The sequence below is a fragment of the Heptranchias perlo genome, chromosome 5 (genome assembly GCF_035084215.1).
Source record: "Heptranchias perlo isolate sHepPer1 chromosome 5, sHepPer1.hap1, whole genome shotgun sequence".
Taxonomy (NCBI): Eukaryota; Metazoa; Chordata; class Chondrichthyes; order Hexanchiformes; family Hexanchidae; genus Heptranchias; species Heptranchias perlo.
The window spans coordinates 99,421,512-99,448,095 of NC_090329.1; the positions used below are offsets into that span (position 1 = coordinate 99,421,512).

General features: G+C 41.9%; 1 protein-coding gene across 3 annotated transcripts in view; it reads left to right on the forward strand.

Moving 5' to 3' along the window:
- ibtk (inhibitor of Bruton agammaglobulinemia tyrosine kinase) overlaps positions 1–26,584 on the forward strand; it is a 119,503-nt gene that overhangs the window by 32,809 nt on the left and 60,110 nt on the right. For all 3 annotated transcript variants that reach the window (XM_067984918.1, XM_067984919.1, XM_067984920.1), the window contains 6 exons: positions 1,067–1,177; positions 8,144–8,314; positions 9,483–9,600; positions 10,414–10,594; positions 11,799–11,922; positions 24,118–24,295. In XM_067984918.1, the coding sequence (XP_067841019.1) occupies positions 1,067–1,177; positions 8,144–8,314; positions 9,483–9,600; positions 10,414–10,594; positions 11,799–11,922; positions 24,118–24,295 (883 nt within the window). The remainder of the gene's footprint in view (positions 1–1,066; positions 1,178–8,143; positions 8,315–9,482; positions 9,601–10,413; positions 10,595–11,798; positions 11,923–24,117; positions 24,296–26,584) is intronic.

The window sequence follows — 26,584 nt, forward strand, 5'->3', positions numbered from 1 at the left end:
CCATGATCTTGTTGAATGGCTGAGCAGGCTCGAGGAACTGTATGGCCTACTCCTCCTATTCCCAAGGTTCTTATCATTCTTGTGAATCTTTTTTGCACCCTCTCCGATGCCTCTATATCCTTTCTATAGTATAGAGACCAGAACTGTGCACAGTACTCTAAGTGTGGTCTAACCAAGGTTCAATACAAGTTTAACATAACTTCTTTCCTTTTCAATTCTATCCCTCTAGAAATATTGGCAAGGAAACTGAAGTTAAATCCCATAGAAGGCATAACCTTGCAATTGGAAGTAGTGCTGAGTAATGTAAAAGGAAAGGATATTACAAATTTTGGGCATTATGATGCATGCTACCAGTTCATGTGACTCAAACTAAAGCATTATGCTGGGTGGTTTGTGTTGCTTTACTGATTTTACAAATGTATATTTTATATTGTAGTATGTCTTGGACAGCAAAATAAGCAGTAGTCTGGATTTAGTTTAGCTTTATATCTTGTCTGAGGAAATGTCCTTCAGGGCACTGATTTAACCATAGGCTACTGTTCAGTGGATAGTTCACATTCTAGTTGGAAACTATTTGCTGTACAAATTGGACAGGTTGCAGTAAAAGTCAAGATTGGTGCACTATTCATCTGAATGTTATAAACACATTTAGTAAAGTGTGCTGAATGTATCAGAGAATATATTGTTACTGCACCGATCTTCAACTTTGAATCCTTTAATTCAATGTTGTACTCTTGAAAATTAGATCTTGCAGTCATTTGGGCTCCTAATTTCAGAATCTTAGATTGAACAGTGCTTTAGGTTCATATTGTTCGGCATAAAAACATGTCAAGTCTATTCTATCTATTCTGACTTGGGAAGGCAGCAATTAAGCTAAAATTGAAACTGTTTCTGACATTGTTTCTATGGTTGTAACAAGGAATTGCTTTCTAGTGCTTCTCTTGGAGACTGAATGCGTTACAAATTTAATGAGGCAGATACTACTTGTACATGTAAAATTGGGAGCAACAAAAAAATGTCATTATTATACCAATTACATACTTGACTTTGTTTTTATGTTTTTCAGGTTGTGCTTTGCAAGTTCCATTCAGTGTTCCTTTCCCAGAATGGTCAAGTGTACACCTGTGGCCATGGTCAAGGAGGGCGTCTTGGACATGGCGATGAACAAACATATCTTGTAGGTAGAAATTCTATGTTAAAATTTGTTTGCAATTGGTATTTTGTACTCCTATTTTTTTCCCTTTTTTAAGAAAGGAGAATAATATATTCTGTAAAGTCATGATACAGTTTTATCACATAGTACGTACATGAGTACATTGGCATCTTTTAGGATTGTCATTACGGTTGTGCATGCATTAGGAGCAGTATATTGTTTGGGGGTTGGAATAATTTGACGAATCCTAGGGGTTTGGCAGAGTTCGAGCAACATTAAGGGTCTTGTCTATCTGCAGTCTTTGTGGAGTGCTTGGAGGGGCTTGTTGGTTTGTAGTCCTGTTCTGACCTTGGGAGGTGATCTGAGTTATATGGGCTGCCAGGAAAGGGTTCCAGATTGACTGATACCTCTTGAGTTCTAGGTAGAGTCAATCCATTACCTGCTTTAATTACCATATAACTCATGTTTCACCCACGCATTTGTTGAGGGAAGGGATGAATTCTGTAGTCGCCAGCGGTGACAGTTGCTCTAACTGGAGTTGTGCAAGAGAGGGGTAGACCCAGGGGAAATTTACAATACAAATAGTACAAACAGTTGTTCAAGAACAAGTGAAAGGGAAAAGCATAGAGCAGCGGAAAGAAAGTGTACTTTAGGCACGACAGATAAAATAAAAACTAGAAGGCGTAAGGCGATTAACTCAGCATCAAAGCTGAAGGCCAGGCTAGGGTGTGTGGCCCAACTAAGAGTTCCATATACAAATGCACGGAGTATAAGGAATAAATTAAATGAACTACAGGTTCAAATTCAAATTGGAGGGTATGACATGATAGCTATTACTGAGACATGGCTGCAGGATGGTCAGGATTGGGAACTAAATATACCGGGTTATAAGGTCTACAGGAGAGATAGGGAAAATGGAAGAGGGGGAGGAGTAGCCTTAGTGATTAGAGATGAAATCACTTCAATGATAAAGGAGGATATAACGAGAGGTAAGCAGCCAACAGAGACTTTATGGGTTGAATTGAGAAATAGGAAAGGATCCAAGACTATAGTGGGAGTTGTGTATAGGACCCCTGACAGCAGCTCTGAAGTGCTAGATTGTATAAATGCAGAGATTAGACAAGCGTGTAAGAAAGGCATAGTGGTCTTAATGGGGGACTTTAACCTTCACATAGATTGGGAAAAGCAGACTAGCAACTGTCAGAAAGGTAGTGAATTTCTTGAGTGTGTCTGGGATAGTTTCCTACAGCAGTATGTTCTAGAGGCAACAAGGGGGCAAGCCATACTAGATTTAGTAATGAGTAATGAACCAGATTTAGTTAACAGCTTAACTGTGCGTGAACATCTATCCAATAGTGATCATAACATGATCGAGTTCAATGTAGTGTTTGAAAGGGTAAAAGGTGAATCAGCTGCTAAGATCCAAGACTTGGGCAAGGCTGACTTCAATGGGATGAGACAGAGACTGTCCGCAGTAAACTGGGCAAATCTGTTAATGGGTAAAACGACTGATGATCAGTGGATAATGTTTAAAGAAACATTTAACGTGATACAGAATCGGTTTATACCGCTGAGGGGCAAGAACTCTACTTGCCAAAAAAAACAGCCATGGACAACTAAAGAGGTAAGGGACAGTATATGACATAAGGAAAGGGCATACAAAAAGGCAAAAAATGGCACAGATCCTGGCAAATGGGAAAGATCCAAAGATCAACAAAGGGTCACAAAACAGATAATAAGAGCTACAAAAAGAGAGTATGAAAAGAAACTTGCAAGGGATATCAAAACCAATACAAATAACTTTTATAGTTATATTAGGAAAAAGAGGGTGATCAGGAGCAGTGTTGGCCCCTTAAAAACTGAAAGTGGGGATATTGTCATTGACAATGGGGAAATGGCGGACATGTTGAACGATTACTTTGCGTCAGTATTTACAGTCGAGAAAGAGGATAGCATGCCGGAAATCCCAAGAAAACTTATATTGAATCGGGGACAGGGACTCGATAAAATTAACATAAGTAAAGCAATAGTAATGAATAAAATAATAGCACTGAAGAGTGACAAATCCCCAGGACCCGATGGCTTCCATCCCAGGGTTTTAAAGGAAGTAGGTGAGCACATTGCAGATGCTCTAATTATAATCTTTCAAAGTTCTCTAGATTCAAGAACTGTCCCTCTAGATTGGAAAATTGCATATGTCACTCCGCTTTTTAAGAAAGGAGAGAGAGGGAAACCGGGTAATTATAAACCAGTTAGCCTAACATCTGTTGTGGGGAAAATGCTGGAGTCTATAATTAAGGATGGGTGACTGAACACCTCGAGAATTTTCAGTTAATCAGGGAGAGCCAGCATGGATTTGTGAAAGGTAGGTCGTGCCTGACAAACCTGATTGAATTTTTTTGAAGAGGCGACTAAAGTCGTGGACAGGGGAATGTCAATGGATGTTATTTATATGGACTTCCAGAAGGCATTTGATAAGGTCCGGCATAAGAGACTGTTAGCTAAGATAGAAGCCCATGGAATCGAGGGAAAAGTACGGACTTGGTTAGGAAGTTGGCTGAGCGAAAGGCGACAGAGAGTAGGGATAATGGGAAGGTACTCCCATTGGCAGGATGTGACTAGTGGAGTCCGACAGGGATCTGTCTTGGGGCCTCAATTATTCACAATATTTATGAACGACTTAGATGAAGGCATAGAAAGTCCCATATCTAAGTTTGCCGATGACACACAGATTGGTGGCATTGTAAGCAGTGTAGATGAAAACATAAAATTACAAAGCGATATTGATAGATTAGGTGAATGGGCAAAACTGTGGCAAATGGAATTCAGTGTGGACAAATGTGAGGTCATCCACTTTGGATCAAAAAAGGATAGAACAGGGTACTTTCTAAATGGTAAAAAGTTAAAAACAGTGGATGTCCAAAGGGACTTAGGGGTTCAGGTACATAGATCATTGAAGTGTCATGAACAGGTGCAGAAAATAATCAAGGCAAATGGAATGCTGCCCTTTATATCTAGAGGACTTAGTGCACAAGGGGGCAGAAGTTATGCTGCAGCTATACAAAACCCTGGTTGGACCACACCTGGAGTACTGTGAGCAGTTCTGGTCACCGCACCTTCGGAAGGACATATTGGCCTTGGAGGGAGTGCAGCGTAGGTTTACTAGAATGATACCCGGACTTCAAGGGTTAAGTTACGAGGAGAGATTACACAAATTGGGGTTGTATCCTCTGGAGTTTCGAAGGTTATGGGGTGATCTGATCGAAGTTTATAAGATATTAAGGGGAACGGATAGGGTGGATAGAGAGAAACTATTTCCGCTGGTTGGGGATTTTAGGAGTAGGGGGCACAGTCTAAAAATTAGAGCCAGACTTTCAGGAGTGAGATTAGAAAACGTTTCTACACACAAAGGGTTGTAGAAGTTTGGAACTCTCTTCCACAAACGGCAATTGATACTAGCTCAATTGCTAAATTTAAATGTGAGATAGATAGCTTTTTGGCAACCAAAGGTATTAAGGGATTATGGTCCAAAGGCAGGTATATGGAGTTAGATCACAGATCATCTTATCAAATGGCGGAGCAGGCACGAGGGGCTGAATGCCCTACTCCTGTTCCTTTGTTCCTATGGGAGAGGGTGGTGCATTTGCACTCAAGTAAGCAAGTCCAGCAGGCAAAGGCCTAGGCCCGCAGAGACTGAGAACTCATTAAGCTCTTAGTGGTTTCTTAGACTGTTTCCCAGAATGTTTGAATGTGGGGGCATGACCAGAATGTCATAACATTTGTAGTAATGTGCCCTTCTGGCCACTGTCCAGCAGTCATTCTTCTCCCCTGCCCTAGGAGAGATTAAATCTGTGGGGCATCTGTTGGATGCTCAGTGTATTACCTTGAGCTGGCTCTCACTATTTATCTGTAGGTGATAGTTGTGAGGATCCTGATCCCAGACCCTTATTTAAGATTGTGCTGTCAGCTGTCCCATTATTTGACCCTTTATCATGGTGAAATGGCCATCATCTCCTGGTGGTTGTCTTGGTGGCGAAGGAGAGATGCTTGTTAATTATTTTGGCCACTCCTCAGCTCTTGGATGTGTTAGAAGCTATAGTTTGTCCATCCAGTCCCTCGTGAGCTTGGCATGGTGTGAGGAGGTGAAGTGGGTCTCCTGGGTTTGCCAGCTTTTTTTTTGAGGTGTTCGGATTTTCTTCATTTTTGGCTGACTGAGTCTCATGACATTCTGGCCAAACCAGATATTTAAAAAGAATCTTTTGTGTATCCCATCTTTCCTTTGCTTCACCTTGGGCGGCAGAGCTTTCAGCTGCCGTGGCACTACTTTGGAGCTCCCTCCCTAAACCATGGCACCTGTTCACTTCTTCCTCCACCTTTCCCAACTGATTGTTGTTCATACCTTGAGCCTTGATGGTGGGTGTTGGAAAACTATTCACCCACAAGCCCAATTCAGTCCTCGCCATATGGCATTTATAGGGGGTCAGTGGATAGCAAGCAAGAATGGAAATCCTGGCATTCATTTCCTTTCCTAACACGGACACTGATGCCAATAGTAGCACCTCAACTGCTAACCTGGCTGAGATCAATTGACAGTACTGAGTTGAATTCTCAACTGACTTTGTGCCCTCCTGTCCTCTCTCTACCTATCCTCCCTACGCATAAACTTTGCTACCCATATTCACCGTCACACCCTTGACCTTGCATCTCACATGGACTCTCTACTCCCATGATCACTATCCTGGACAAGGCCATCACCAAACACTTCTTTACAGTTGGACTTTTCAGCTTCCAAATGCCTAGCCTTTGACCCCCTAATTGCCACGATATTTGTGCAGTTGTCGATCTGCTCAACCACTCCCTCACCTCCATCTCTGATGCTCTTGTCCCCAGTAAAACCTTTAATCTATGTCCTCCTAGTCGTTCTCCTTGGTATGAGCCCCCCAAGTTCACCCTAAGTCCAAAGGGAGCAGACTTGAGTATATCTGATATACAACTAGTTCAACCATCCATCACCAGATCTGGCTGGACCACATCAAGCATTATCGGGCCTCACTCTCCTCTGCCAACATTGCCCACTACTCAGGATCATCCTGAGAGCAAAGATAACTCTGGCTTCTTTTCTCCATTATCAACCGTCTCCTTAAGCCCCTCTGCACCACCTCGTCAACCCTCACCTCCAATAGCAAGTGCGAGCATCAGTTCAGTTGCCTCTGCTGCATACCCCCCTTTCATCCGCTCTGTCCTAGCTCTCCTCATGCCCTTTCCGAGCTCATCTTCTCTGTAATTCCCACCATCACCTCCTTTGACTTCATTCCCATGAAACCTCTGACTACCTAACTTCCCTTCCTAGCTCCCATTGCTAGTTGACATTATAAATGTTTTCTGCTACTCGGATATTGTTCCTCTCCCTTTCAAGGTCGTCATCCATCCGCTCCTCAAAAAAAGAAACACCCTTGACTTCTCTGTCCTTGAAAATTACCTCCCGCTCTCCACCATCCCCTTCCACTCAAACCCTTGAATATGTTGTCGCCTCTGAAATCTGTGAAACTCCCTGTTTGAATCTGGTTTCTGCCCCAGTCGCAGCACTGAAATGGTCTTAATTAAAGTCACAAATGACATCCTCTGTGACTGACCATGGTGCATTTTTCCTCCTTGTCTTCCTTGACTTCTGTGCAGCCTTTGACACAATCAATCGCACCATCCTCTTCCAACACCTCCTTCATTGCCCAGCTCAGAGGGATTGTACTTGCTTGGTTCCCTTCTTACCTATCCAGTTGTAGCCAGAGCATCTCCAGCAGTGGCTTCTCTTCTAACCTCTGCACTGTTACCTCTAATATCCCCCAAGGATCTATGCCTGGCACCTACCTCTCCTGCATCAACATGCCGTCACTTTACAAAATCATCCAAACATATGGGGTCAGGTTGCATGTGTGTGCTGATGACACAGCTCTGCCTCTCCACTATTTCTCTCAACCACTCCACTACCTCTGTTGTCAAACTGCTTGTCTGACATCCAGTCTTGGATGAGCTGCAATTTCCTCCAGCTAAACATAGGGAAGACCGAAGCCATCATTCTTGGACCCCATCACAAGCTCCCGAGGCTTGCCACCAATTCCATCTTCCTCCCTGGCCACTATCTCAGGCTAAACCTGATTGTTTGCAACTTTGGTATCATTTTTGACCCTGAGCTCATCTTCCAATCCTGTATTCTCTCCGTCACAAAGAAAGCCTACTTCTACCTCCATAACATCGCCCAGCTTCACCTCTGCCTCAGTCCATCTGCTGGTGAAACTTATCCATGCCTTTGACACCTCCAGGCTCTACTATTCCAATGTTCTATTGACTGGCCTCCCATCCTCCACACTCCATAAACTTCAGCTCATCCAAAACCTTGCTGTCCGTATCCTATCCTGCACTAAGTCTTGCTTATCCATCACCCTGACTGTGCGGACCTACATTGGCTTCCGGTCTTCCAATGCCTCCAATTTTAAATTCTTGTCTTTGTGTTTAAATCCATTTATGGCCTTGCTTTCCCTATCTCTGTAACCTCCTCCAGCCCTACAACTGCCTCAGAACTCTTATGTTCCTCTTGTGCATCCCCCCCCCTCCCACCCGTCACCCTAACATTGGTAGCTAAGCCTTCAACCATCTAGGCCCCGTGCTCTGGTATTTCTTCCTGAAACCTTTCTGCCTTTCCACCCCCTCCTCCTTTAAGACCCTTTTTAAAACCACCTCTGACCAAACTTTTGGATACCCTTTTTAATATCTCCTTTGGCTCAGCATCCATTTTTGTCTGATTACTCTTCTGTGAAACACCTGGGGACAGTCTTGTACATTTAAGGCGCTATAAAAATACAAGTTATTGATGAACCTTTCTGGTCTGCATGGCTCGGCTAGCTACTTGGTGAGACGTTGGGCAAGGTGTGTATACAGGTTTCTAATGAGACTTTTTGATTTTACATTTGCTGCATAACTTTACTGTTTTGTTAGGTTCCCCGAATGGTGGAAGGTTTAGCGAACCATCGTTGTTCTCGAGTGGCAGCTGCAAAGGACCATACCATTGTTTTGACAGAAGATGGATCTGTTTATGCTTTTGGGCTGAACACTTATAATCAGCTGGGTATTGTACCTCCACCAGCCAGCAGTAGCGTACCAAGACAGGTAATAATGGGAGGTTCTTTGTGGATGTATAACAAAAGTTCAGTGAGGGATCCTATAATGTGTGCTTATAATTAAGCAGTTTTATTTTGGACATCTTCGTGCAAACTGGAGATTGTAATGTCACTATTAGCAACTTCTTTCAAAAAAAATGTTGAAGATGTGAGATAATGGAAAGTATTTTCAGTGTAAATATATTTAATTTAATTAAAATAAATTGTAGGAAATTTTCAAATTCTTTCTGATTTATTGAACTTCCAGCTAGAGTTTGGGTTTGCTGTATTCCACAGGGTGGGAATTGAATTTTGGGATTTGCTATCTTCCAATTCAGGACTTTTTCAAAACTGTAACTTTCACAAGGCAATTGGATATATACTTGAAAAGTAAAAAATTGCAGGGCTGTGGGGAGACAGCATGGGAATGGGACTAACTGGATAGCTCTTTCAAAGAGTCGGCACAAGCACAGTGGGCTGAATGGCCTCCTTCAGTGCTGTAAGATTCGTCTATGATCGTATTTTATGATTCTAGAAGAATCACCAAAGAAATTTGTACTCTTATGTAGCCATTGACGTTGAGCAACCCTCTTTCACACTGTTATACATGAAGCTTTGTTCTGGAACTACCCATAGTTCTTTTTTCTGCACCCATTCTGGCTGCTGTTGCTATTTAAAAATTAAGGAGTGTTCTTAGTGTACAGTTCTATTAAGATTTAAAGAGGCTTTTGTTGAAATTTGATGCAGGTTTGAGTATTTTTATTTAATATTTTGTTTTTGAAAGCTAACCAACACCAGTATCTTGCGTAATGTAAGGTTTTATTTTTCAAACTCACTCTCGACCTAGTGTTTCCTAAGAATTCTCACTTTCTTGAAACGTTTTAAAATCACATTTCATAAACAAAGTCAAATTATGTGAGTAGGATTTTATGGGAGGCCTTGAATTAATTTGGAATAACTACAATCAAGATTTTATATTGATCTCAATTGCACATGCTCTTGACAGCTTACACAATTGTAGTGTTTGAGTATGACCTGCCATAACAGATAACTTCAAAAGTTGAAAATTAAAAAAAAAACTGTATGGAACCTGCTGTTCTGGAATAAGCATAAAAGGGAACTTTTTGCTTTTTCTTTCCTTAATATTTGTGATTTTTTTTAAAAAAACATTTGTAAAGGTACAGTCCAAAACCCTTAAAGGAAGAACTGTGATTGGAGTTGCTGTGGGGAGGTTCCATACTGTTCTGTGGACAAGGGAAGCGCTGTATACCATGGGTCTGAATGGTGGTCAGCTTGGTAAGATGTAAATGCTGTTTCACATATAATACTTGCATTGGTGAATATATCATGCCAGTTTTGCATGTCACTAAAAACCTTCATGGTGTGAAATTTTATACACTAATTACTGTATCTATCAAAAAGTTCTTTTCACTTTGCATGCTCCTCCACTTTCTCAAGTTCATTTGTAGCCCAAGTTAAATGCAGAGTAAACCTTAGAAGTGCACACAGTACTGCACCAGTGTGGCATTTTAACTTTGAACGCCATTTATCCTTGCATCTAAGTGAAAATATATTGTCTGTTTAGTGTATGGATTAGACTAACTGTCCTGACTTTCTTACTTCAGACACTTGCAGCTGTTTTAGAGAGGAGATTGTTATTGTCAGTCTGAGCAGGATTTGAACCTGGGTTGGAGAGGTGAAAGGACATTGTGCCACCCTACTATCTTTTACTTCCCTCATCTGTGCCCATTGTTTTTAAATTTAGTGATGAATACTTTGCATGTGGGTGACTTACACATTTAAGGACAGTTTAAGTGTATAGATTACATGGGTATTTTTTGAGAAATACAGGTGGTAAGATCCTATTCAGAGTACTCTGGTAATTTGTGCTGTGCCAAAAAGTGGGAAAAACATTGGTGCACTATTCTTGCAAATCTGTCTCTGTTTTAAAGTTGCAATGATATTTGTATTAATTGGCTTTTAACGCATGATATTTTGGTCTTGCCCTTCAAAGTTTTTGGGACACCAAAGTTTGAGCGTTCTGTTGGCAATTTATTCTGTATGCCCCTACATGCTAGTGTTTACAGTTCGTCTGAATTATTGACTCAGGTTACTTAATGGATCCTAATGGGGAACGATGTGCACTTGCACCTCGTCAAGTATCAGCTTTGCATCATAAGGATATAGTGATCTCTCTGGCTGCAGCAAGTGATGGAGCCACAGTGTGTGTTACGGAAAGAGGAGATGTTTACCTGTTGACGGGCTATCAATGCAAGAAGATTGCTTCCAGGTATGTATTTGTGTTTAACCTTTTAACTATTACAGTGGTAGTGTTTCAAAGAATGGTAATAGAGAGTCTACAGACCTGAATTTACAAGACTGTATTTCTGGCGCAGTCTAAGTTGACAGGACCACATATTGGGGAAGCCAACATGGAAGTCAGCATGTCCAACTTGTGGGTTCCCTAGTTTTCCAGCCAGTGATACTCTCAACTGTTCATCCGTTGTGCGAAGCTCCCCACCAGGACCAGAGTGTCTCAGTTTTGGGGTTCACGTTTTTTGGATGGCTGCTGTTGTCTTTTACTTTGGCTGTATTTTTATTTATAAAACCAGAGCATCTGCTCAGAAAAAGTGCTTCTGATTTACCTTTTTCCCCCAATTTTTCTGGAAGGTGACACTTTATTTGGATTTAAAGTACTCCTCTGTTTCAACCCTCCCAAGGAATGTTCCTTTTTAAGTAAACCGATTCATACATTTAATTCTCCAGGCAGTTTTGACCAAACACTCCTTACAAGTTGCACAGGTATATTAGGAGAAATACAGGTTGGTGAAATATTAAATATTCTTTCCTTCTTGAAAAAAGACCCACAGTAAGCACTGCAGTACTATATATTTATTATTTCACTTGCAATAATGAGAATAATAGTGATCTTATTACTTTCAATATTTAGACAATTGATGAGGCAATTAAATGTACTGTGTGCTGTTTTGGTCATGCTACAAAAGAGATATGCAGGCATTGGAAAAAGTAGAGAGAAGAGGAACAACAGTGATCCTAAGTGTAGGTGGCGTGACTTATGAGGAAAAGTTCAGTAATTTCAATCTGTACTGTCGAGAGGGAGAACAGGAATGAGTCCTCACTGAAGTATATAAAATATTAAATGGGTTAGAGAATAAATCCAGAAGACTAAGACAAGCTAGTAGGTGCAAAGGTCATAAGTATAAGTTAGTGAAAAGTAAATTTAAATTGGATATTGGGGGGAAAAAATTCTACACCTAAAGTATGATAAATGTCTGGAATAACGTGTCAGGGCAGTAAAGGCACAAAACTTTAGGAGCATTCAGGATACACCTGGATGGTAGTCTGGGAGAGTTATGGCACTAGATGGATGGCCTTGACTTGGGTGTTTCCATATTACTAACCTTTTGTGTGTTTGTGTAATAATTATATTTCTAAGAGGTGCTGAATTTCATTGTTTTCTTGGATATGTGCAGGCAGTTAAACTTGAAGAAAGTTCTTGTCACTGGTGGACACCTGGATCATAAAGTTGACCCTCAAGTACTTAATGAAGGAGGAGGTGAAAAAGTTTGCATGCTGGCCCTGGATGAAGCAGGCAGGGTAAGTTATGATATGTGTATTTTTCCTCCTCCCCTCCGTTTCTTAATATGTATTATGAAATGGCATGGTGGCATGTCGCATTAGAGCACTGAAGCACACATCACAGATCAGAGGTACACCAGTATGATCTGGCATTTTTAGTTATATTGTGTGGTGTTGCTAAATGGAGGTTAGTTGCCTCACGGATTGGAAAAGTTGGTATCTCCACTGGGCTGCGCTGCTCTGCTCTGCCTAAAGGTGACATAGGCAGTTATCTGGGAGTAAATTGCTTCTTTTATTCTTTCAGCTATTGGAAGTGTGTCTCTTCTGGGGGGCCATGAAGGAGAAGAGGGGAAGGGTATATTCAGGAAAAAACAACACCTTGCACCCTCTCCCTTGTCAACTTCATACCCTTATCTGAAAATAGTCAAGTATTTGCCTCACATTTGGGAAGGTTTGTTGTGTTGCCTTACTGTTTTATGAGATCAATATCAGGCAAGTTGGATGACATTTTAAAGCTGTTGCTCATTGTTGAGGTGTTGCTGGCATGTTGTAAAAGCCAACTGAAACAAACTGCCCTTCGGGGAAGAAAATCTCCCACTCGTACCCAGTCGGATCTACATATAACTCCAATCCCAAACTATGTGATTGACTCTTAATGTCCTCCGAAGTTTCCTAGCAAGCTAATTAGTTGTATAAACTTGCTACAGAAGGTCCACCAGCATCTTAGGGCAACCGTGATGGGCAATAAATATAATCTTGCCAGGATCGTCCACAGAACAAATAAAACAATGCGCTGCTCAACCTCCCTTCCTTCTCAAAAGAAAGGGATAAGAGATGATAATGAAGCAGAAATATTATAGTTTGGTGTATTTATTATTGTAAAAGGGCAAAGATGTGTGAAGTATTCAAAATACTTCTATCACTGGAACCAAGAACAGAGAGACACTACTCAAAACATGATGTGTTTGGTCTGAAATTTTCTTAATAATATTTCACTTTCTTTGTATTTACAAAATTGTTTGTGTGTTTTGAATTCTTCACATATTACAATAATGCAACTTGAAGGAAATAAATACCTTGTGTGTGTATATATGGTTTTGTGACACTGTTTGAAAGAAGGGACTGAGAACTAACAAACTCCAGGTGTTAGTACGCTTTAATTGGTTCAAGGTCTCCCTTTTCTAAATAGGACCAGTTGGAGACAGAAGTTTAAAGTAGCGCCATGTGGCATCTGCTATTGGTTCTAGTGCAAATGATATCTGTAAATATTCATAGAATATGAGTCCTTATTAAGGATTAGTGGTTACTGACCAGTCATTTGCAATGAATAAAACAAACTATGGAAACATGAGAAATCTCATCACTTTGTCAATTAAGCATTCTTTTCTGGTACTTTTACAGTTTAGAGTTTGAGTTTCAAGTCACTCAGGTTTGCAAAACTGATATGAAGGACCTTTTATTTCAAGTTTCAGTCTGAAGTTTGTCCAACCGCTGTACATGTGTGGATGAAGTACAATATATAGTGTAGTGGATGCCATCTAGTGGCCTTAACATAGATGAACAATTTAGCGGCAGTTCGTTTTTTAAAACGATGTGTGGTGACATTATTATAAACATTTTTTTTTCTCAAAAACACTGGACAGAGTTGTAGGATGTGGGTTGATGTTCAAGATTCACTACCTGTTGAATTCTTGCTGTTGGTCATGATTTCTGGAGCGATGATGAGTGGAGGCCAGGCACAGGTTTTGTCAGAAAGCTGAATAGTTGCTGATCTTGTTCACCACCTTGTGCCCGTTGTGACAGCAGAGTTTCATCAAGCCACAAACGTGAACATTTTTGCAGTGTATAATTTTTGAAATTACTTTAGCTAGACAGACTATTGTGAATTTAAAATTGACTTTACTTGGATGCGTTATTTTGCCTTAAGTGTTTGGGGAGAAATTGTTTTAGTGCCAGGGGAAAAAATAGTACACAAAACTGTCTGGTGATAGCCACATTTCTAGGGGAAGCAATCTGGCTTAGCCAGTTCTATGCAAAGACATTGTTGCCTGTATTTGTAAGTTAGTTTCATCAAAAAGTATCTTGTTTTTAAAAATGCTAATGCATATGAGTTTGTAGACCTGGAGAGAAATTTGTCTCTAATGGCTGAACTATGAAAGACCTTTTTATTTCAAGTTTTGGCCGTTGAACTTTATGTTTAACCTGAACATATGTGAATGTAGTATATAGTATTATGGATGCCATCTAGTGGCCTTAGCATAGATGAACATTTTAATCACGAAAACAGGAGTTGTTGATTTTTAAAACATTATAATAATATCACTTCTACTGTACAGTACAGAATGGTGGGATGTCAGTGGGGGGGGGGGGGGGGGAGGGTAGAGATCATCATTCATGCAATGTTTTATCAGTGATTCAATTAAAATATGCTGGAAAGAACCACAGAGATTTTTGGACTCGACTTACACAATAATGAAAAATAAAGTATTGTGCCACTAACTACTTGGTGTGATTTCTGCTATCATGTAATTTATCTCATATGCAAATAACAACAGCTTGCATTTATATAGCGTCTTTAATGTAGTAAAATGTCCCAAAGTGCTTCCCGGGAATGACCAGAGTTGGAGACAGTAAGGGTTTTACTGGGAACAAGGACATCAAAGGTGGTGGTGAGGGTGTGATTGAGCAGATTGGTAGCTGCAGAAGTATCGTGACAAATGGATGGCCAAAGGCTAAACAGTTGGGAGTTTGTAAGTGACTTGCGGGAGAGTTTTTTTCTAGGGCAGACGCAGAACGAAGGGGGATGTGAATGCTGATAGATACGAGGAAGTGATCAGAGAGGGCCTTGTCTGTGATTGAGAATATGGGAATAGAGAGGGCACATAAGCTGCCAAGGTCGAGGGGGTGGTGTGAATATCAGCAGGAGAGCTTATATGGAGAGAGAAGTTAAGGGAGGACAGGCGGGCAAAGAACCCAGAGACGATAGCGCAAGGTGAGTTGAAATGGAGGTTGAAAACACACAAGAGGAGGCAGCATTGTGGGTAGTGGTTAAGAGGGGGGCAACGGGTGAGACGTGGATGCGCTTTAAATGGCGTCCCCACTTCAGAGTCCCCTTTCGCCTTCATCCCTCCCCTGGGCCAGGGCCACATCACTCCTACCACTCTGCTGGACAACAGTTTGGAGGACATGTGTGATGCTTTGTAAGGCCAGTGCTAGTGTATCTGTCTGCCTGTCTAAAGCGGCAGAATGTTATTCACCTTGAGTCCGAACGACCGTTGTTATGGCCTGAATGGACTCATTTGTGAGCCATGCTTGAAGCTCAACGGAGGCTAGCCTTCTCTCCATCGCAGACATTCCCGCACTTACCTGTGACACTATCTTAGAGAGTTGCTCACATCCCTGTGACGGTAGCACCGAGATTCTGTCCCATACCTATGCCACTAATGCAGGAGTTGGACTCCTCCATCCTCCGCGTGATTGTGGAGAGTGCACGTGGTACCTGTTCCGGTACCTCTGAAATGTGCCGCTGTCCCTCGATCATTCTCCTTTTAAAGGCTGGCCCTGGGATTCAGCATCTGCGTCCAACTGAGCAGAGACTGGAGAAGAGTGCTCCCACCGACGCGGACTCCACAGCTGCCCCTGCCACCAGTGTCTACTCGTACTCACTTGTGTGTGGTGACTCACCAAGTGCCCAACCCGACTAACTGAATACTAGGACCCACCGAGGTGTGAGTATCTGCGCTGGTGGATGGCTCACTAAGATGTGACAGTGCACCCTCAGAGGCCAGCAGGTCCTCTGAGGAATCGCCCTCTGCTGTCACTGCGGTCGCTGAAGGCCCTGTAAGAGAACAGAAGGCAATATTAAGCGTCATCACAGATGTGTCATGTTGCGATGAGCATACTGACTTATTGAAGATGGCAAGCCATGTTAACATCAATTCATATTGTGTATGATGAATGTTTCTGCCCATCTGACCAGTCCATTGATATCTTCCTGCAGACTACAGCTTTCCTCCTCATTATCAACCACATGGCCAATTTTTGTATCATTTGCAAACTTATTAATCATGCCCCTTACATTTAGTTCTAAATCATTAATGTATACCACAAAAAGCAAGGGACCTAGCACTGAACCTTGTGGAACCCCACTGGAAACAGCCTTCCAGTCGCAAAAACACTCGTCGACCATTACCCTTTGCTTCCTGCCACTGAGCAGGAAAAGTACTGGATGAATTCCTGACGGTAAATGGGAGACAGGACTATTGGTTCTCAAATCAGATAAGAAACAGGAATTGTCACTTAGTGTTTCCTTCCTCACTAAACCACACTGCGAGGATGAGAGCCAAGAGGGAAAGGGGCAAATTTTTCTCTAGTGCTTGGGCACAAAGCATCACCTGGAGAGAGCACAGAGGAAAAATGGCCAGGGAGCATCACATGCCTGTAATGGATCCTGCCTGATTTTCTATCCATATAAACTAATGGACAGAAATTCAGACTGACTCGGTTACGTGTAACGTGGAGCACAGGATTCGCCCCACCCGGCTTTCCTCTGCATTCAGCCCAGGCGATGCTTTATGTCCATGTGCTACAGAAGAAATTGCCCCAATGGCTGTTGTAGTTTCCTGCCAAAAAAAATAAAAGCGCTGTAATAGTTATACCACATAATTATCCCTCTCAACACGACTCTGACCCACCCTGGTTAATGTACAACCTGCTAAATAATTCTTAAAATGCAACATAAAGGAAAAAGGAACACTTACCCTGACACATTGTTAGCTGAAATTTACAGGAAAACAATTTGAACCTTATTTTAGGGAAAACAATCAACTTATAAGATATAATAATGCAGTATGAAGTAATGCTACTCGGACTGGAAAAAGGTGGAAAGTGGTGCTCCATAGGGATTGGTGCTGGGGCCACTGTTGTTCACAATTTACATTAACGATTTGGACTCATAAGTACAACTTCAAAATTTGCGGACGACACCAAATTGGGGGGTGTAGTTAACACAAAGGAAGAATGCGACAAAATGCAAGACGACATTAAACTTGCAAAATGGCGTGTAATTGGCAAATGAATTCCAATAGAGATAAGTGTGAGGTGGTGCATTTTGGTAGGAAGAATAAAGAGGCCACATACTGCTTAGATAGTGAAAGTCTAAATGGGGTAGAGGAGCAAAGGGATTTAGGGTTACACATTCACAAATCACAAAGTGGTGAGGCCGGTTAATAAGGCCGTTTTTAAAAAAAAAAAGTAAACCAAGCACTGGGGTTCATTTCTAGAGGGATAGAATTGGAAAGTAGAGAAGTTATGTTAAACTTGTATCGAACCTTGGTTAGACCACACTTGGAGTACTGTGCACGGTTCTGGTTTCCATATTATAAAAAGGATATAGAGGCATTGGAGAAGATGCAGAAAAGAAGGCTGACGGGTGACCTGATAGAGGTCTTTAAGCAAATGAAAGGGTTTGGTAGGGTAGATGTGGAGAAAATGTTTCCACTTAGGGAGTCCAAACTAGAGGTCATAAATATAAGCTAGAAACTACTAAATCCAATAGGGAATTCAGGAGAAACTTCTTTACGCAAAGAATACTAAGAATGTGGAATGTGCTACCACAAGGAGTAGTTGAGGTAAATAACACAGATTCATTTAAGGGGAAGCTAGATAAGCACATGAGGGAGAAAGGAATACAAGAATATGCTGATAGGGTTAGATGGAAGGGTGGGAGGAGGCTTGTGTGGAGCATAAACGCCAGCATAGACCAGTTGGGCTGAATGGCCCGTTTCTGTGCTGTCGACTTGGTGTAACTCGATGTAATGTTAGTGGAAATTAATCAGTCAAGGCTCATGTAAAGGGCAGACAGCTCTCATTAAAGACAGTGAAGCCAAAGGAATTGCAGAACCTAAGGGACTAAGGGGAAAAAAAACTGTACACTTAGCAACTCATTAATATAAGAAAATGGCAATTATCAGGAGCACAGGCCACCTACGGAGCTGAGCTCTCTGCAGTGGAAATGAGGCTAGCTAGCTGTCAGCCAGAAGTTAATAGTCAACAACAACTTGCATTTATATAGGCCATTAACATTGTAAAATGTCCCAAGGCGCTTCTCAAGAGGTTATCAAACAAAATTTGACACCTAGCCACATAAGGAGGTATTAGGACAGATGACCAAAAGCTTGGTCAAAGGGGTAGGTTATAAGGAGCGCCTTAAAGGTGGAGAGATTTAGGTAAGGAATTCCAGAGCATAGGGCCTAGGTGGGAATGGCACGGCCGCCAATGGTGGAGTGATTAAAATCGGGGGCATGCAAGAGGCAAGAATTGAAGGAGCGCAGAGATCTGAGGGTTGTAGGGCTGTCAGAGGTTACAGAGCGAGGGAGGGGTGAGGCCAAGAATGAGAATTTTTAAACCAAGGTGTTTCTGGACCGGGAGCCAATGGATATCAGTGAGCACAGGGATGATGGGAGAACCAGACTTGGTGCGAGTTAATATACGGGCAGCAGAGTTTTGGATGAGCTCAAGTTTATGGAGGGTGGAAGATGGGAGGCCAGCCAAGAGAGCATTGGAATAGTCGAGTCTACAAGTAACCAAGGCATGGGTGAGGGTTTCAGCAGCAGATGAGCTGAGGCAGGGGTGGAGACGGGCGATGTTACTGAGGTGGAAGTAGGTGGTCTTGGTGATGGAGCGGATATGTGTTTGGAAACTCATCTCAGGTCAAATAGCACACCAAGGTTGGGAATTGTCTGGTTCAGCCTCAGACAGTGACCAGGGAGACGGATGGAATCGGTGGCTAGAGAATGAAGTTTGCGATGGGGAGCGAAGACAATGGCTTCGGTCTTCCCAATATTGGAGGAAATTTTTGTTTACCGGCTGTGTAACAGACGAGAGGCAGTGGAGGGGTCGAGGGAGGTGTTTGTGTGGTAGAGCTGGATGTCGTCAGCACACATATAGAATCTGATGTATTTTCGGATGATGTCGCCGAGGGGCAGCATGTCGATGAGTTGTTTTTGAAATTCATTAAATATTTCAACAGTAACAACAAGGAAAACTTTACGTTAAAAATAGTGCTTGGCACATAATGCATTATAGTTAGTGAATTGAATCACTTTTCTCTTTTTTTCCCCCTCCCGGATGTCAAGTTAGCACCTAGCACTGCTTTCCCAGATGGCATAAAAATAAAGGCAGGCTTGGAGACAGACCATGGAAGAGGAGCAGATGATGCTTTGAGGCAAGGATAAGACTGGAAACGTCAGAGCTTCAGCATATCTGAAGCCAGTGGTGCAAGCTAATTGTTGAATGTCTTATTTCCTGGAGCACTTTTTCTTTCAGATGACATTGGTGGTCAAGATTGATCTGTTGATAAAGCCATAGGGGTAAGGAAGCTCTTCTGAATAAAATAGATTTTTAGCACTCATTTACACTAGTTTATTGTTGTCAGGGAGCAGTTTCTGCCACATGGAGTACGACTGCACTGTACCTCTGAAAATAGTTATATTAGGAAAAAGAGGGTGGTCAGGAGTAGTGTTGGCCCCTTAAAAACTGAAAGTGGGGATATTGTCATTGACAGTGGGGAAATGGCGGACATGTTGAACAATTACTTTGCATCAGTATTTACAGTAGAAAAAGAGGATAGCATGCCGGAAATCCCAAGAAAACTTATATTGAATCGGGGACAGGGACTTGATAAAATTAACATAAGTAAAGCAACAGTAATGAAGAAAATAATAGCACTAAAGAGTGACAAATCCCCAGGACCAGATGGTTTCCATCCCAGGGTTTTAAAGGAAGTAGGTGAGCACATTGCGGATACCCTAACTATAATCTTTCAAAGTTCTCTAGATTCAGGAACTGTCCCTCTAGATTGGAAAATTGCACATGCCACTCCACTTTTTAAGAAAGGAGAGAGAGGGAAACCGGGTAATTATAAACCAGTTAGCCGAACATCTGTTGTGGGGAAAATGCTGGAGTCTATAATTAAGGATGGGTGACTGAACACCTTGAGAATTTTCATTTAATCAGAGAGAGCCAGCATGGATTTGTGAAAGGTAGGTCGTGCCTGACAAACCTGATTGAATTTTTTGAAGAAGCGACTAAAGTAGTGGTCAGGGGAATGTCAATGGATGTTATTTATATGGACTTCCAGAAGACATTTGATAAGGTCCCACATAAGAGACTGTTAGCTAAGATAGAAGCCCATGGAATCGAGGGAAAAGTACGGACTTGGTTAGGAAGTTGGCTGAGCGAAAGGCGACAGAGTAGGGATAATGGGAAGGTACTCACATTGGCAGGATGTGACTAGTGGAGTCCGACAGGGATCTGTCTTGGGGCCTCAATTATTCACAATATTTATTAACGACTTAGATGAAGGCATAGAAAGTCCCATATCTAAGTTTGCCGATGACGCACAGATTGGTGGCATTGTAAGCAGTGTAGATGAAAACATAAAATTACAAAGCGATATTGATAGATTAGGTGAATGGGCAAAATTGTGGCAAATGGAATTCAATGTAGACAAATGTGAGGTCATCCACTTTGGATCAAAAAAGGATAGAACAGGGTATGGTAAAAAGTTAAAAACAGTGGATGTCCAAAGGGACTTAGGGGTTCAGGTTCATAGATCATTGAAGTGTCATGAACAGGTGCAGAAAATAATCAAGGCGGCAAATGGAATGCTGGCCTTTATATCTAGAGGACTAGTGTACAAGGGGTCAGAAGTTATGCTGCAGCTGTACAAAACCCTGGTTAGACCGCACCTGGAGTACTGTGAGCAGTTCTGGTCACCGCACCTTCGGAAGGACATATTGGCCTTGGAGGGAGTGCAGCGTAGGTTTACTAGAATGATACCCGGACTTCAAGGGTTAAGTTACGAAGAGAGATTACACAAATTGGGGTTGTATTCTATCGAGCTTGGAAGGTTAAGGGGTGATCTGATCGAAGTTTATAAGATATTAAGGGGAACAGATAGGGTGGATAGAGAGAAACTATTTCCGCTGGTTGGGGATTTTAGGAGTAGGGGGCACAGTCTAAAAATTAGAACCAGACCTTTCAGGAGTGAGATTAGAAAACATTTCTACACACAAAGGGTGGTAGAAGTTTGGAACTCTCTCTTCCACAAACGGCAATTGATACTAGCTCAATTGCTAAATTTAAATCTGAGATAGATATCTTTTTGGCAACCAAAGGTATTAAGGGATATGGGCCAAAGGCAGGTATATGGAGTAGATCACAGATCAGCCATGATCTTATCAAATGGCGGAGCAGGCACGAGGGGCTGAATGGCCTACTCCTGTTCCTATGTTCCTGCTCCTATGTTCCTACTCTGCAGGTGTGTCACCATGCATGTGCAGAACTCTCCTGGACAGGTGAACCAGAGCTTCAGCTAGATGAGCATTGTCACCAGGGTACTACGTTGCTGGAAATAACTTTGCAGTTACTGGCCTGAGATTGATTTTGATTGGCATACAATACCTAACTGCTTTATTGTGGGCAGTTTTTCTGATCATATGTCACGTCCTGGAGAAAAGTAGATTTTTATCCCTTGTGTGATTTAGATGCCTTATGGCGGACATGTTTGTAGACTTGAAAGAAAGTGATCTGCACCAAAAGACCTTGTCTGTGTGTGTGGGTTTAGCTCAAGTACAGGGCTAATTGAAGAATCAAAGCTGGAGTGCTGGACTGGAAAAATCAAATTGTAATGAGATAACAAGGGATCTTGCCAAATTTTTGGGCAGAAAAATTAGCAAACAGGATAATTGATCGGTAATGCAAAATCTTTAAACATGCAATGGATAGAGTACAAAATAAGTACCCTTCTGTAATGTGAAAATAAGGTGCCTCAAAGGAGGGAATTCGTAGATAAATGGATTAAAATTAAACAAATTTAATTTTAATCCATTCATCCACAAATTCCATTCTCCCTGATACCTCGTATGATAAAACTAGAACTAACAATATTTAAAGACTATCATGAAGATTATAGAACGGATAATTAATGGTGAGTGGAAAGGGTTAAAAGGGAATTTAAAAAAACTAATGGATAATGTAAAAGGAAATAATAAGAGCTTTTATAAGCCTATAAAAAGCAAAAAAATAGATAGAGGACATAAGACCCCTCGGGAATGAAGAAGGAAGTTTGGCTGTGGAGGATGAAGCTCTGGTAGAGATATGGAGGAGGGTTGGAAGTGGTGTACCCCAGGGGTTCGTGTTGAGTCAATTGTAAAAGACTATAGAAGTAAATGGTATAGCAAAATGGGTAGACATGTGACCAATACACTTTAATGTGGGGAATGTGAGAATACATTTTGTGAGGAAAAACAAGGACCGGTATACAGTCAACAGAAAGATGAAGCATGTGGACAAACAAGAATTCAAATACACAATTGTCTCTGCAAGTGCAAGTGCAGGTAGATTTAAAAAAAAAGACCATTAGACTTTTTGTGTTTTATAAATAAGAGCATAGAGTACAAGAGTAAAGAAGTAATAAATTTGTAGAATGCAATGGTTAGGCCACAGTTACAGTTAACAATTTTGGGTAACCCATTATGGAAAGGTCATAAAGCGTACAATGTAGATTTACCAGGATAGGAAGCTATAATTATAAGAGACGTGTGTTTTTTTAATATATTCATTCCAGGGGTGTCGACATTGCTGGTAAGGCCGACATTTGTTGCCCCTGAGAAGGTGGTGGTGGGCCTTCTTGAGCCGCTGTAGTCCGTGTGGTAAAGGTAGCCAGGATTTTGACTCAGTGACAATCAAGGAATGGGTGGTATATGTCCAAGTTGTGTGACTTGGAGGGAAACTTGGGGGAAATGGTGTTCCCATGGACCTGCTGCCTTTGTCCTTCTAGGTGGTGGAAGGTGCTGCTGGAGAAGACTTGGCGACTTGCTGCAGTGCATCCTGTAGATAGTACACAGCAGCTACGGTATGCCGGTGATCGAGGGAGTCGATGTTTAAGCTAGTGGGTGGGGTGCCGATCAATCAGACTGCTTTGGCCTGGATGGTGTTGAGTTTCTTGAATATTGTTGCAGCTGCACCCATCCAGGCAAATGGAGAGTGTTTCATCAAAATCTTGACTTGGGCTTTGTAGGTGATGGAGAGGTTTTGGGATTTGGGAGGTGAGCCACTCACCACAGAATACGCAGCCTCTGACCTGTTCTTGTAAATATGGGATTTATGTGGCTGGTCCAATTGAGTTTCTGGTCAATGGTGACCCCCAGAATGGTGGGGGACTTGGTGATGGTAATGCCATTGAATGTCATGGGGTGGAGGTTAAGCACGCTCTTGTTTTAGTTGGACATTGCCTGGCACTTACGTAGCAAGTAACATTCATGCCACACATCAGCCCAAGCCAGGATGTTGTCCAGGTCTTGCTGCATGCTGGTATGGACTGCTTCATTACCTGAGAAGTTGCGAATGGAGCTGAATACTGTGCAGTCATCAGCAAACAGCTCCACTTCTGACCTTCCCTGCATCGTAAGGTCAGCTGAAGATATTGGGACTATTTGCACTGGAGCAGAGAATACCTTGCCACAGGAAGTGGTCGAGGCAGAGACCATTGCGTCTTTCAAGGAAGAATTGGATACATATTTGAAACAGATACGGGGCTATCGAGAAAGGGCAGGGCAGTAGAATAGTTTTTGGAATGCTGTAGCAAAGGACCGGCAGAGCTGTATGGCCTGCTTCTGTATTGTAAACAGAAACTATAGATAGTTTTTGTCAAATGTTAAAGTCAGGACCTTGGGCTAAGTATTCATGTAGAAAATGGGATGGGAACTTTATTTTCAGCACCCTTCTAGTTGCTAGAAATCCTGAACTTTTTCTCTGACTTATATCTAGGGAGTGGATTTTTGAAGGTGAGAATTCTCCAGCTATTCACTTTTTATCCTGCTTGTACTTCAGGAGAGTGCGATTCCCTCATCACGTCTACAGTTTCTGTCCACTTCATGGGCCCTGGTTAAAGGCTCTCACCCCCAAATTATGCATAATAGGCTAGCTAGAAGCAAAAACAAAAGATGGATTTTGAAAGATGGATATTGAGTGCTGCATAAGTAGCTTGACCAGAAGTGTCATGTGACCATTTCATATTTTTACTATTGTCATTTTTCTCATTGTCTTTGGATGTTCAGAAATTGATGTTCCTCCTAAGCAAAGGTCTCCATTTTTATAATTGTATTTCTAGGCAGTTATTTAATTCAGTTTTCCTCTTTTCCCTATCAGGTGTTTTGTTGGTGGTCTTCAAGCTGCTTCATTAAACAGTGTCGTTGGGCTTATGGTCGACAAGTCTTCATGTCAGACATTGCTTTAAGCAAGAATGAAATGATTTTTGTGACACAGGATGGAGATGGATTTACAGGACATTGGGCTGGAGCCGAAAAGAAGAATTTGGAAAAGAAAGGTGAAAATTTCAATCTTGTTGCACTTGGAATTAATTTGTTTGAATGGATTAAAATTAAATGTCACAGTAAAAATTAGTCGAGAAATGTGTCTGTCTAGCTTATTAAAGCTTGAGTGCTTCATCATTTGATTAAGACTTTTGGTGTGTTTTTTTTAATACCCAAAATGATGGTGTCTGTGTAATTGGTAAGCCGTAAGCATATGTGATCTTAGCTCTGTCTGAAAAGTTTAAATATGAATACTTCAAATCTTAACCTGTAGACTGTGCTTCTAGGTTGAGGGAAATCCCTGTCTCTGGGTTGGATGGTTTTGCAAGTTTTCAGCTGGCACACCACACCAGTGTTGGGAGTAGCTTTATCCCAATAACTACAAGACACAATATGAAAATATTCAGCTTATTTTGTTATCCCTATTTTTCCCCATTCTCTCTGTCTCTCTCTGTCGCTCGGCAACCCTCGCTCGTGTGGCGATTAACTTGGTGCCAGGAAGAGGGGGCGGGAGTTTGCGGATGGGAAACCTGGAAGATGTTTCAAAAGGTTTCTCACCTGATAGCTTGATTGACAGGGTGGCTGTCTGTCAGGCGGGAAAGCAGCCAGGGAGCGGGTGAAAGGTATGTCGGAGTTTGGGTGGAGGGGCTCAGGGAGAGATCGGGGTCTTCAGAGTTTGGGGTGGTGGGGCAATCGTGGGGAGTTGGGGGATGTCGGACAGTTGTAGATTGCCGGGGTGAGCTGAGCAGTCGGAGATCACAGGGTTCGATCGCGGGGTGTATAGAGAGGATAGCTTAGAGAGGCCGGGACGATGCACTCCTGCTCCTCCTGGCCCACAAATAGTGATTTAAATACACTTACCTCATGCGCCCACTTGCCTCCTTTTACCTGCTGGGAAACCCAACCCCCATGGGTTAAAAATAAAAATAAAAATTTTGGCAAAATGGAGGCATGCAACCTCGTTAAAAGATATTACTGACTGACCAGCCTCCTGAGAGCGGGTTGGTCGCCCATCCCCCCACCCACCTCCGTTAAAACCGAAGTGGGCGTGTTGGAGCCAGGTTGTGATCATGCTGCAAAATTCTATTATTTTAGTTTCCAACCCACTGTCTGTTAAAATTCCTCTGTCTGCTACCTGTCTGCCGACTCACTGTCTTTGTCTCTTTTATTGTTTACCTTTTCTTCCCTACCTATGTCATCTTTTCACCCTAAAACCAAACACCTCTCTTCTATCTCTTGGCATTTGAATGTGAGTATTTAAAAACTAGATTTTCATTTTCTGAAAAAAGGTTATATAAAGGCTGAATCAGCCAATCAAAAGACTGAAGTTGGAAAACTGACTTGAGAGATTTTCCTCTTTCGTGCCAGGATATAAGAACTTGCCAGGTCTAAATGCTTATCGTAGATTCAGGCACAAGTTGCTCATGGTTTTCCATCCATTAATTTTAATGGCCAGATTATTGTGCAGTTTGTGCTTGAATTTATAGTAAGTGACCAGGTTAATCTTAGATGTGATTTGAAGTGTCAAAACAGAAAGGGGGTCTTCACATATTCAGCTGCAAAGATATTAACAATTTAAGCAAAAATATTTTTAAAATGAGTAGAGATCACTACAAATTACTTTTTCAACTTAAAAAATATTTTTTGAAGTGTTTTGGCATGCATTATTGGTTTACACAAGTTGTTGTTGATTTGTAGATATCCGTTAGTCATTGGACTGTATATCTTACTCATCTTCTGATCCAGGAGGATTCCATATTGCCTATGCCAGCTCCCAGCTGCACTGTTAGATTGCTCTGTGTGGGATAGTGCAGTCAGGAATTTTGGGGGTTAAATTGGTGCTTCCTGCGCAGGCAGGACGAGACATTCGTCCGGCCTGGGGACTTATCTGACAGCAGCGTTAAAAACTAGGCCTGACATGACGATTCAAGGCAATGTGCATTTTCCACCAGCAGGGGCAACCCCAATCTCTTAAAGGGAGGATGTCTTAAAATCTCAAAGATAGCCGGTAACTGTTGTTTGCTAAAAAATAACAGTCTGCTGTCTGCACGGAGTCTGAACAGAGATCAGACTTCGCACACGTAAAACACAGATGCAGGTCCCATCCATGTGTTTACAATCTGATGAGTTATATTAAAACATTGAATAAAGGTTGTGCACTACTTAATCCCACATCCTCCAATCTACATGCCAGACCTCACTAATCTGCTGATCTAAGTTTGTCCCATGCCTGCCAGAGTGCGTGCATCTAGGTTCTCTGCTGATGCACTAGAGGCCTTGGTGCAAGAGCTGGACAGAAGTGG